Raw genomic sequence first — 12286 nt, forward strand, 5'->3', positions numbered from 1 at the left:
TGTAGTCTTCTGAGCAGAATAAGACCCATTTCCATAGTTTAAGTGCAAGAAATTGCAGCTAGTAATAGGCAAGCTATCATTTCATTGTACAACTTGCTCCAGTATAGACGGTTTTTCCCACATCTGGAAATTAGCTGGATGAGGTATGCTCCATGCCCTGGAAAGTTAAAATTTGGTGGGTAGACATGGACTTAAGCAAATAAAAGCTGGAGGTGCAAATTTTGCATAAAGATAATAATACTCCTTACCATTGGTGCTGGCACCTTTATGGATATTGTATGCACATTAACTCAATAAATCCTCACTACACCCTTTGAGGTGGGTACTATCATGATTCCCATTTTGCAAATGAGGAAACTGAGAGGATAAGTAACTTGTCCAAGGCCACACAGCTATTTAAGTGGGGAACTGTGATTCGAACCCAATCTGGCTCTTCGGGGTTGGAGACAGACCCGGGGACGAGCTTGGGTTTCACCCTACTGGCTGGCTGATCTTCAAGACAGGCTACCTAACTTTTCAGAGCCTCGGCTTCCTCATCTGTAAAACAGGGAACGATCACACCCATTTCACAGGCTTTTGTGAGGAGTATTAAACCGGATCACGTTTGCAAAGTGCTTGACACAGTGTCTTCAGCATGGCTAGCCTCTGCCGTGGGGGAACAAGTGTTTAAACACTTAAAATGTTTTTTTCTAAGATGTCACCTTTTGACCTCCTTCCCTATTTGCCTCACCAGCTGGTAAGGTCCGACTCGTGGAGGATTCAGCTATGCGGGCTAGGATTCGGGGCTGCCCACCCTCCCTCCTCTCTACCCTGCTGTGTCCTTCAGAGGAATTAGGGGTCAACAGGAGAAGACAGGGGAATAATAGCATCCTGAGTAGTTCAACACTTATTGAGTCATTTACTGATTGCGAGAGTCACATACTAAACACCATGACAAGCACTGTGGTGACTAAAACACGAAGACACGGCCCTACCAACAAGGAGTTCACAGCCCCATAGAGGAGAAGCACACATTTTTTAAAAAAAATCAAATACCCAGGGGTGCCTGGGTGGCTCAGTTGGTTAAGCATTCGACTTCCACTCAGGTCATGATCTCACGGTTTGTGAGTTCGAGCCCCGTGTCAGGCTCACTGCTGTCAGTGCAGATCCTGCTTCAGATCCTCTGTTCCCTTCTCTCTCTGCCTCTCCCCTACTCCCACACGCCCTCTCTCTCTCAAAAATAAATATTTTTTTTAAAAAATCAAATACCCAGCATGTCACATGGGCAATCTGTGGTAGGAAGCTGGTCAGGAGAGGCAGTGGCCCAGTGTCCATGCAAACGTACTCGCATTGTGTGCCCTGCTCAAACCAGGCCATGCGGGTCCTCCCCGGCCTGTGCCTTGTGAAATTCTCGGAGCATCTGTCTGCCTCTGCATCTTCAGTCGGAAGCTAAGACACCTTAGCTGATACCTTGTCTTTGTGGTTCTCAAATGCTCAGTCGCGATATGGCCTCCAATCGCAAGACTTTGCAAAGTCCAGCCAGTATCTGATATGAAGCTAACTGTTCTAAAGATAGTCTAGCACTTTCTTTATCCTGAGGGGCTCAGCATTGAAAGGCTTCCTAGCAGAAACCATATGTTTGAAGAAGTGTCGAGTTAGATGTTTAATGGTGTGGGAAATCTAAAGCAGTCACTGACACTTCAGAAGAAGGCTGGGTTAGATAGGATAACCACAACTTTTTTTTCTTTTCTTTTCTTTATTTTTTCTTTCTTTCTTTTTTTTTTTTAGAAGGAAGATAGAGCTGAAGTACAAGAAACAAACACTGAGGCTCTCTGAGATTAATTCTTAGCAAAAAAAAAAAAAGTGATTTCCTACATATGCTTGAATTTTAGAAGTGAAAAAAACTTTGACAAACTTTCAGCCACTCAATCCTTTGTCGCTACTGGCTGTGTAACAAAGACCACAATAATGTCAGTGGCATTCAAGAATAAACGTTTATTTCTTGCTGATGTATCTGTAGGGTAACTGAGGTGTCTGCTCCCTGTGTACCATGCTGGGACCAAGGCTCTAGCCGTGGCCACCCAGGGTATACCCTTGCCACGGAAACACAAGAACACACAATCAACCAGACAAGCACGCACCCCATATCTCCTCATGTCATATCCGCCGGCATCTCACCGACCAAAGCAAGTCACCTAGCCAAGCCCAACATCAAGAATCAGAGAAGTACACATCACTAAGAGGCCATGGGCCCCGTGGATGTGTAACGTCACCAAAGAGGATGGAAGAACTAGTACGAATAATCCCATTTACAATGATTTCAATCCAGAGAGGGAGGCATTAGAGGCTCTATTTTTTTCTTGATTGTTCAAAAAACTGAGCCTCCAGAATTTAAGTCATTCATCCACATCAGACAGCAGTGTGTTGCCCTAGCAGAATTACAATTCAAATCTTCTGCCTTCTTCGGTTTCTGTAGTGATGTAGCTTAGGGACATGTAACTAGCAGGCATCTTTAATAATCACATCCCTCAATTACGCTCCCTTGCAGATATCAGTTCTGTCCAGCAAAGGCCAGACTCAACATTGTCTCATCTGTTAGCATGATCACTGTGTTTATCATTTGTTTAGGATCTTCTGCGCTGTTTTTACAAGCTATTTTTACTATTACCACACTAATAAATTATTTATGGTGGGAAACCTGAATCAGAAAACTCTGGCTACTTGAAAACAGACTTTATTAAAAACATCTCCTTCCCCCTCCACCATGCACCCCTCCCAAGGCTCACACGATCACTTTGCCTGCTTTAAGCCTTAAAGATTGCACAGTCTGTGGAACAGAAAACACTTGTAGATGGCTGCAGAGGAAGGAATATTGAGGGGTCAAGTTTGAAACTAATTCTTGAGTGTGGAATTTTTACTTGCTACAACTGCTATGTGCCTTCTCATTGCCAAACAGATCAGACTGTGAAGCATCATAACTAGAAGTCACGAAGGGTTTCCTGAGCTACCCCGAGCCAGCAGCCTCCCACATCCGATCGCCTATTCCTACAACAAATAGTTATTGAAAGTCTACTCTTGGCCTGGCAAGGTGCTGGGATATCCCTCCAACAAGACCTAGGAGCTCTCAAGGAGTTTATGTTCGGCAGAGAGGGATGGAGAGGAATGGATTATTACAAACACACTAAAACTAAAACTGAACAGGGTGATTTCAGATGGTACTAAGGCTTGTGAAGAAGTTAGCCTTGGCATCCTGGGTAAGTCACCGGCTTAACTTTCCTCTGGGGCCCTTAGTGCCCTCATCTGGAAAACCCGTGTCGCTCCCACACTGGCTGCTTGCCCGAGGTTATGAAGACCGGGTTAACAAGCTAGTCCCTGAGGGTCTCGGCACCTGCACTGGGGCACCGCCAGCTCACCGCACTTCCTTTAACCCCCATCGGTCGGGTGGATGGGCTTCTGCGTCCCTCGCCCTCAACGCACACCAAAACTAAAACATAACTCCTGGCCTAGTATTTCCCGCAGAGAAATTAACAGCCCTGAGGATGTTGAACAGCGGGAAGGAGAGGCGGGCACAGCCCCGGAGCTGGAGCGAGGCTCGGACACCTTTAACGTGCGGCCTGGTGCCCCAGAGGTCGGCGCTGCTCGCTTAGCGTGCTGAGAGAGAGAGTAGGGTGGGGGACTGTCCCTGCTCTCCGCTCCCACCCCGCAGGCACCAGAAGCGCCCGGCCTCCCTGTCCTTGTCCTCTCTTTGGCACCCTCGGAGACAGGCCTGGCAGAGGACACGTTGACGGCGGCTCGGGGGCAGGGTGGGGTGGGGGCTGCCCCTCCTCCCCACCGCCGCCCCGCAGGGGTTGCCCTCTTCCGTCCAAGAGCCGGGGCTGGGGCTGCGAGAGAGGCTCGGAGGCTGTGGTCTCCTCCCCCGCTCTGCTCCTGGCCGCGCTGCGCTCCCCCAGTTCCGGAAGAGCTGCTCTGATCGCGGGGCGCAGTGACAGCTCGGGGATGGGAGGGGAGCTCTCCCTCCTCCCCACCCCCGCCCAGCAGTGACCCAGACGCCGCTCGGGCCTCCTTTCTGCGCCGCGCCAGCCCGGGAGCCGCGGGAGGACGGGGCGCGGCTTCCCGAGCGCCGGGCCCCGCTCTCCCGGCGGCGGCGGCAGCTGCGCCCTGAGGGGCGGGGAGCGGGCGCCGGGGGGCCAGGGGCGGAGGGGCGGCGGGAGCCCCGGCCTGGCAGCGCGGCTTCAAGTTTCCACCGGCGCGCGGTTGTGCAACAGCCTCGGGAGCGGGAGCCGCGGGCGCCTCGGAAAACAAGCCGAGCCCATAAACAAAGCCACGTGGGCTCCGGCGGGGGGGCCGGGCTAAGAGCAGGCGGCTCTTCCGGCAACAAAGGGCCGGGGCCGGCGGCCCGCGATAAATACTGCGGCCGGGACGGCGGCGCGGCACACTGGCCAGCCCCGCGCGCCCTGCGGCCCTCCCCGGCGCCGCGCCCTCTCCGAGCCCAGGCGCTCGGCTCCGCGGCCCCCGAACCCCCCAGCCCTCCACGCCGCCTCCCTGCAGCCGCCCCCGCGTCGGCCCCAGCACCCCTGAGCGTCCGCCCAGGGCAGCGCGTCCCCGAGGCCGCCCGGCCGGTCCTGTCCGTCAGTCCGCCGAGTCCGACCGTCGCGTCGCCCCCGGAGCCATGCCATTCCTCGGGCAGGACTGGCGGTCCCCCGGGCAGAGCTGGGTGAAGACGGCCGATGGCTGGAAGCGCTTCCTGGATGAGAAGAGCGGCAGCTTCGTGAGCGACCTCAGCAGGTGAGTGGATCCGCCACCAACGTGCAGCCCCGCGAAACAGACCTGGGCTGGTTTCGGGGGCGCAGGGGCGGGAGAGTGGGGGGCACGCAGGGCTGGAACAGGGTGAGGAGGAAGCCCCTGGACGAGGGCGGGGGGGGGGGGGGGCCGGCGGAGTGCAGGGGAGGAGAGAGAAGTTGACGGGGTTTCTGCAGAGGTCGCTAGAGCACGGGATTCGGGGAATTTGGTTTCTCTTATTGTTCAGGGTCTGCGTCTCCAAGTGGGCACAACTCTTTACAGAGCCCCGGGTCCCTCTGGGAATCTGACGACAGACGCAGACCTTGTCCGCAAACGTTCAAACTCAAGCATACAACTTCAGGGGACCCCCGCCTTAAGGACACTGGAGTCGCGCCGTCCCTCTGGGCGGGGGCGCGGGCGAGTGGGCTTCGCACCTTTCAACCGCTGGGGGTGGCGGGGCTCGGAGCACCCTAGCGCCGTGGGCACAAGTCGGGTGACGCGATCGGACATGGGTGCAGCACCTCCAGGCTCTTCCCACGCACGGGCGACCGCAGAGTGGGCAGGGAGGATGAGTAACCAGGAAGGGGCGGCCAGATGGTCCCTGGGGCACCGGCGCTTGCGGGGCGGACTGGCGGAACCAGGGTGAAGACTCTTCGCGACTGCGAAGCTGCGGAGGAGGGAAGGGAGGCGGGAAGGCCACCCACAAGCCTTCTGCTTTTGAAAGGACGAAGCGCTTGCACCTGTTTCTTCAGTGGCCCTTTCGGTCAGTTTTCTGAGCGAAATAATGTCAAGTGATGCCCGTCAATTGCAGAAAGTACCCCACCCCCCATCCCCGAGCCCCGTCAGTCTGGTTGAAAACCCGAGGTCCGCTCCGTTTGGTTATAACACAGAAGCGCTGTCTAGTAAGTGAAGTGGTCTGGAATCTGTCAGTCCCAGATCGCAACAGTTGACTTCCAGATCGCTGACGTTTGGAACAGGTGGGAAGGGCAATGAAAGCGGGTCCAGAGGCGATCAGTGCAGCCCAGTCACCCTTGGATGCCTGTTCGTGCAGCCTTTGGTTGAAACCACTGGCACCAGAACCCTTAAATTGATTCCAGTGATGAGTTCTGTAACCGGACCAGGTTCCCACTTACTGAGATTTACCTGTGGTTTTTTTGGCTGAGCCCCCTGGCACTCAATTTTAAGAAAACTGTCAAGAAAGTGTGGTTATTTTGACAGCTTGACCTCCAGAGCCCCCCCCCCCCCCCCCCATCTGATTGTTATTTGTAAAACATCAAACTCCTTTAGTCTTCCAATGGAAAAAGAAAAAAAAAGCATTTAATCCTGGGGGTCTGTCAGGAGAGACAAAAGCATATATAACCCTTATGTTAAAGATATTCTGAGGCAAACTGTAGAGTTTGGAGAGCAAATAAGAAGTCTTATTGCAAATCAGATAATTTACTTAATAGAAAAATAGACCAACTGCTGTCACTAGACTCTTAACCTTTTAGGGAGGCGAGTTACCAATTATGCCTAAATTATTCTCCCTTGACTAGAAGCTTGCTTCTAGTAGAATAGAAGCTTCCTTCCTGCCTCCTCATTCCTAAGGAATGATGATCTTGATAGTTTGTTACTTTTATTTCTGTACAACAGTCCAGATTCTTTCTGGGGAAATACAGCAAGGATCTGCTGAATGATGTCCCAGCGGCTCACCCAAATATGATTATAGGTTGCTCGTCAGTAGGATGCAGTCGTTCAGCAGAAGAGGATTCAAGATACTGAGCCTCTGGTTCACGTAAATATTCACACTGTATCTGCTCCAAGAGATAAGCTGGTATCACTCCCCTTTAGAAGCAGGTAGTGGTGCCTCTCGCCACAGAGTGGGAGACCTTGAAGATGGCTTTAACTTACCACAAAAGTTTAACCTAGGCTGGGATCAGGTAGCTTCACACCCCTCAGACCCCTTCATGAGCCTCCTTCTTTCTTCCCATTTCGTGCCTTCTGAGCCAGTGCTGTAGCACCGCCATAGTTACAACAAGTGGTGATCAATATAGTGGCCACCTGTGGCTCTTGGAGGAGTCAGAGTTTAGCAATCGTTTGGTAGCTCCTGGCAAAGCAGCTGGCTGTTTGTTTGCGGAGTATTTTTTTCCTCCACCAATTGTAAACAATCCCTTCCCTACTTAGCATGAGAAGTCTGCCAACTTCTTAAAAGCAGTTGGCCTTCTTGGACCTAGGTCTGGAGTCTCAAATATCCCCACTGTTTTTAGTCTTGGTCATGTTTCTCTGTGATGTAAGGTTTGGGCTGACCGCCTGCCTACACAGGTGAATGCCTCTCCTGTTAGGAGAAAACAAAAGGCCGACGGCCCTTTCCAAAGGGGGAGGGGAGGTAATAAAACAGAGGACAACAGAGGCCTGCTACACTTCTCTAATTCCACATCCAATTCTGTGAGCTGCCTGAACAAGAGTCGGGAATGAAGGGTACATTTGGTGTGTTCCGACCTGGGGAGAGTGTTTACAGTTGACCACAGCCCATCTGGACAGCACGCGTTCTCTGGACTCTGCTGGCCATTCTGTGTTCTGGGCCCTGTCCCCTTCCAACAGCAGAACCTTACAAAGCCCATCCCAGCCATGAACAGAGATCATGGCAGGCTTTAGGATAAGTTTAAAGCAGTACCCCTCATTTAAAAGGGGTACTTGCATAAGACAGCAGAGGAATGACCAGTTTAAATGTGGGTGGGCAGATGAAAAGTTCAGGGAAAGCGCTTGGCATGAATTGGGGGTGGTCCAAGAATGCTTCAAAGAAGTGGTAGTTGAGGTACCTCCAAGCCTCACCAACAACCCTCCAGCTTCCCCCACCCCCAGAATGAGTCATCTCAGCGATCTGAGCCTCAGGCCACTCTTCTCCAAGTCTACAGGCCTGCAGCTGAAAACTCCAATGTTGCTCTGCACATAGCTGAGGCTGAACCAGGAAGCAGGAAGCTTGGTGCCCTGGACGAGTAGTGCAGAAGACAAAAATAATAGGTCAAATTTTTATGAGTGCTTACTGTGTGCAAGGCACTGTTCTACAAGCTTCATATAGTAGGCTGTTTGTTTCACCAGAACAATCTGGGTAGGGAGTCTGACGATTTGCGTCTGTATTGGAGCAAATTAGCATAGAAATCTCACCAGCTTTAATCCACCACCAAACCCTTTAGGCCCTCCATAGCTTTCTTAAATGGCCTGTGATTGCGGAACAAAATGAGAAATAGGCCTTTCCCCCCACCGGTGCCCTTATCTCCTCTGCCCAAATGGTCTTATTTTGAAATCTTTCCATCATTTCTAAAGTTGTCTTTAAATATCTAGGTACGTGTATATTGATAGTATAAGGCTGGGAGAGGTCTTTTTTCTTATTCTGTGCCTGTGCCTATAAAAATCAAGATTAGTAAAAACTAACCACCAAATGGCAACTTCAGTGGCTATTCTTGAATTTAATGAGGTAATTAGCATCCTTAAATAGTTCTACATAAAAAAAAAAAAAAAGTTAAATGTCATGGTTCCTAAATGGTGGTGGCTTTTCTTGTTAAAAATTTCAGTTGTAATTTTCTCTTGGCTTTGCATTTCCTTGAAATGGATGGACATAATTGAACTCTCAGAATAACCTCTAACTGAGTATGTTATTGCTTGAAAGAAAAGCTACAAGCAGACAACACAAATAAACCTCCTAGCCCTTCCTTCCAGGCCCCACCTCTGAAGTCCAAAACCTAATAATCAAGAGAAAAATGCAGGGTTTGTCTTTGGTTGAAGCGTTTCTACATTCTACAGTGGAAGAACATCATCAATGATGTCAAATTCTTCTTCAACTAACTTTGGAAATGAGTCGCTTAAAGCAGATTATTGTCATTTCTATGAGGAAAGCAGGTGCTCAAATTCCTTTGAGTAATGTTCTCAATTAGAAGAGAGTAAGGTGAACTGTAAATATTTAAAATCTCTGGGGAATGGCCACAATCTAAGGTCCAGGCTCTGGAAACTTTCTGCCAAACCTCAAAAGTGTGACTGAGAATAAGACCGCTTCATTTTATGGTTCTCTACAGGTGGAATTTAAGCTCTAGGTTTTCGTTCATGGTGTAGGAGTGTGTTTTCTTTAAAAATAAGCCTTCGTGTGGTGTTTTTACATGAAAAACGTTCTTAACTTTGCTTTCTAAAGGCTGTTCTCAGCTTTGGTACACCATGGACCAGTCAAGTAACCTTCCATGTTTTCCCCTTCTCAACTTTGATTGAAATTCTTAAGTTGGCTTTAAGGACTCAGAGTCCAGCGCTCCCTTATTCTCTCTTTTCTTGCTGACCTTGGAGCAGATCACTGACCAGTCAGTGGTTTTGTACACTACTGTCATGCAAGTAGACAAACACACACTCATGCGTGACACAGAGCCTGGCCCCAAACATTCACCCTTGGCTCGTTTAAGAAACTGTCTCTAAGAGAAGACATTTCTGCAGTAATCTCTATGAAACCTAAAAATATCCAGTTTCCCCAAATGAAAAGAAGGCTAGAGATGTTAGAAATCTCAATAAGTGGTATTAAACATGGCCTTACAAGGGCAGATTAACAAATGATAGATTATCCATCAAGCTTATTCCTCTGGGTCCAGAAACACTGAGCACGTTGTTGGTGATATCATGTGTAAGCATTTATGTAGCAAGATACTTATTGTACTTATCGAAGTGCTACTTGAGACGATTGTAGCAACAGGATACTGGAAATTGTTTCAAACCCTCTTTTCTCTTGTACCATTTACATAATGTCTGTGGAATAGAGAAGTGCAGGTGTGCCTCATTTTATCCAACAGATGTATGTCCAAAGAAGATGTAAAGCAAACCACATTTTAAATTCAGCAAAGGAACTCAGAAAATTAAAGAGCTCTGATATATCAGTGATACAAGAAAAAGCCCCTGATTTATGTTTTACTAGTGGGAATTCTAAATCCTGCCTTGTACATACATCCCCATGGGGCTTGGGGGATCTACTCACTGTACTTCAATATTTCTCCAGCATCCTTTCAATGAAAACTCTTCAGAGATTTACTGTGAAGTTATGTGGTATCACAGAATAGAACTCAGCTCCCCAAAATAACAGCTCAGCCTACTGGCAGAAATACGCACCTGACCCAAGTTGAATCTGTGTGTCCTTCAGGGACCTGTGAATTGGGCAGTTCTGTTTTTTCAGCCCTTATAAATTTATGAATTGTGAAATCAGCTGGTTTCATTTAGGACCCAAGGTCTTCACCTCACAGCATGATGCTGAGTGTTAGTCACGGAATTCCATGAAATCTAAACAATTAGCACTGTATGCTCAACGTCTCCTAGAAATGGAGTGTGTAAGTCAGATTTTTGTTAATGTGATCATGTTTCAAAGGCATGATGGAAGCATGCTAGTTAAAAGAAGCTTGGGTACACTTTAAATGGGTGGATTGTATGGTATGTGAATTATATCTCCATAAAGACGTTTTTTGTTTTTGTTTTTTTTTTTCTTAGAAAGCAGCTTAGGGTGGATACTTTTGCAAAATGAAGGCATTGTGTACCACAGTGATAGCAGTAATCATCCCTCTCCCTCCCCCCTGAAGTCGTCATTTTTGCTTAAAGTAATATTGTAGTGCCCGGCATTGCCTTTAGTTAAAGGGTAAAGGGCTGTGTGTCAAACACAATGGCAGGCACTGTTGGGAATTCAAAAGCAGTAGAAGCCCCCATCCCTGCCTTCCACAGAGATGTGACAATATTTCATCCCCAAAGAGGGAGGTCTGTGCCTGAACAGACTTCTTTTGAGGGGGTTATTGTTTTGTTTGAGAAGATGTATGTTTGTGTTTTATAACCCGGTAAGTTATTTATAGAAACAGCTCTTATTAAAGTATAGCTGCTACAGCTCATCCCCTCTCCTGTTATTCCTAGTTATTGCAACAAGGAAGTATACGATAAGGAGAATCTTTTCAACAGCCTGAACTATGATGTTGCAGCCAAGAAGAGAAAGAAGGACATGCTGAATAGCAAAACCAAAACCCAGTGTAAGCCATTTGTTTTGAACTTAAAAGAAAGCTGTTTGAAGATCGCCAGGATTGGTTCTTTGCGGGGGGAGGGGAGAAAATCAGACCTCGAGTGTTAGACATCTGCTTTAATGTTTACTGTGTCATTGACAGAGGTCATTGGGAACTTTGCACTCAGAAACCCGGACGTGCATTTTACAAGCAAGATCAATGTGTTCTTTATAGTCTTGTTTATAAGTCAGTTGCTACTCACAGTGGGGTTTTTTCTCCCCACTTGTCACTAATATTTGACGTAGTTAATTTAGTTATTATACAGTGATATGGTCAGCTGAATCAGTTCCAGCATGTGCTTTTATTTGGCACTGTGTTGTGAGGCTTTGAAAATAGATTTGTTTCTCCCTCTTTCCTTCTCTAAATACTACTACATTTCTAGATGCTGGGTGTAAGAGTATAAAGTTCTAGAAATAAGCCAGAATCACAGATCTTTCGTTTAATCCACCCATACTACATGATCTCTTCATGTTATCTGCTTTATTTCTACTTTTTATGGCCTTGTATAAGTTGTAGGTTTGACATTTAAAACAAACTTGTACTTGGGTATTTGATTTTTTTCAATTTGGAGCTTTGGTATACTAAATCTGATGATCAAAGATTTGGAGAGCTTCAGACCCAGTAAGCATAACTCCGATATGTATACACTGCAGAAATTAGGCATTTGCATTTCTTAGATTGTCAGTAGAGTCTCTGTCTTTTTTTGTTAAAACTTTTTTAACACTTTGGAGTATATGAAAAAGAAACAAGTTTAAAATTGGGGGCATGCTGCAAATTTTAAAGCTGTGGGGTTTTTTGTTTTTGATTTTTTTTTTTTTTTTTGCCTCTGTAGATTTCCACCAAGAAAAATGGATTTATGTTCACAAAGGAAGTACTAAAGAGGTGAGCATCCATCTGTTCCTTAAAGCGTATGCTTAGCTTTATGCCTCTCCCAACAGGAAAGGGAGGGAAAGTGGGCAAGAATATGACTTCAAATCATGGCTGGGTGTGGGGGGTAGTGGCTAGCAGCTCACCACCTACCCAACCATCAGAGAGAGTGAGAAGCCAAAGTCACTAGGTGGACTCCCCAGTCATTCAGTGAGATCACGTATGTAGAAGTGCTTTATAAAGATTAGTATACCCATCTCAAATGTGTTGTTATAAAGCCTTGGCCTTGCCCCGAGAACAGTGCCTCTTTCTTGTTCTGAGATCTCTTCAGACTCCAACTTTGTTAAGTTTTAGCCCTGGAGGGGCTAATCACTAAACACAGCAGAAGTTTTCATGTCTGCTCAGTATGAGACACTGAGCTAGACCTAGAAGGGGACAAGGCACTGTAACAACTACATTTGCGTGGCACTTTATAAAACCCTTTTATGTACATCTTCTCCCTGCACAGGCATCTGCTCAGATATCTAGGTTATCAGGCAGTGTGGTAGAACGATGGAATTTCTACCACTGTCAGGGACCTTGGTGAATACATAAGTCCCTCTGCGGTTTGGGGCCCCACG

General features: G+C 47.7%; 1 protein-coding gene across 1 annotated transcript in view; it reads left to right on the forward strand.

Moving 5' to 3' along the window:
- The first annotated feature begins 4580 nt into the window (after window positions 1-4580).
- FBXO32 (F-box protein 32) overlaps window positions 4581-12286 on the forward strand; it is a 34082-nt gene continuing 26376 nt past the window's right edge. Inside the window, exons 1-3 of the mRNA XM_030303795.2 lie at window positions 4581-4764; window positions 10657-10769; window positions 11632-11681. Coding sequence (XP_030159655.1) covers window positions 4649-4764; window positions 10657-10769; window positions 11632-11681 — 279 coding nt within the window. The 5' untranslated portion in view covers window positions 4581-4648. The remainder of the gene's footprint in view (window positions 4765-10656; window positions 10770-11631; window positions 11682-12286) is intronic.

The sequence above is a fragment of the Lynx canadensis genome, chromosome F2 (genome assembly GCF_007474595.2).
Source record: "Lynx canadensis isolate LIC74 chromosome F2, mLynCan4.pri.v2, whole genome shotgun sequence".
Lineage (NCBI taxonomy): Eukaryota > Metazoa > Chordata > Mammalia > Carnivora > Felidae > Lynx > Lynx canadensis.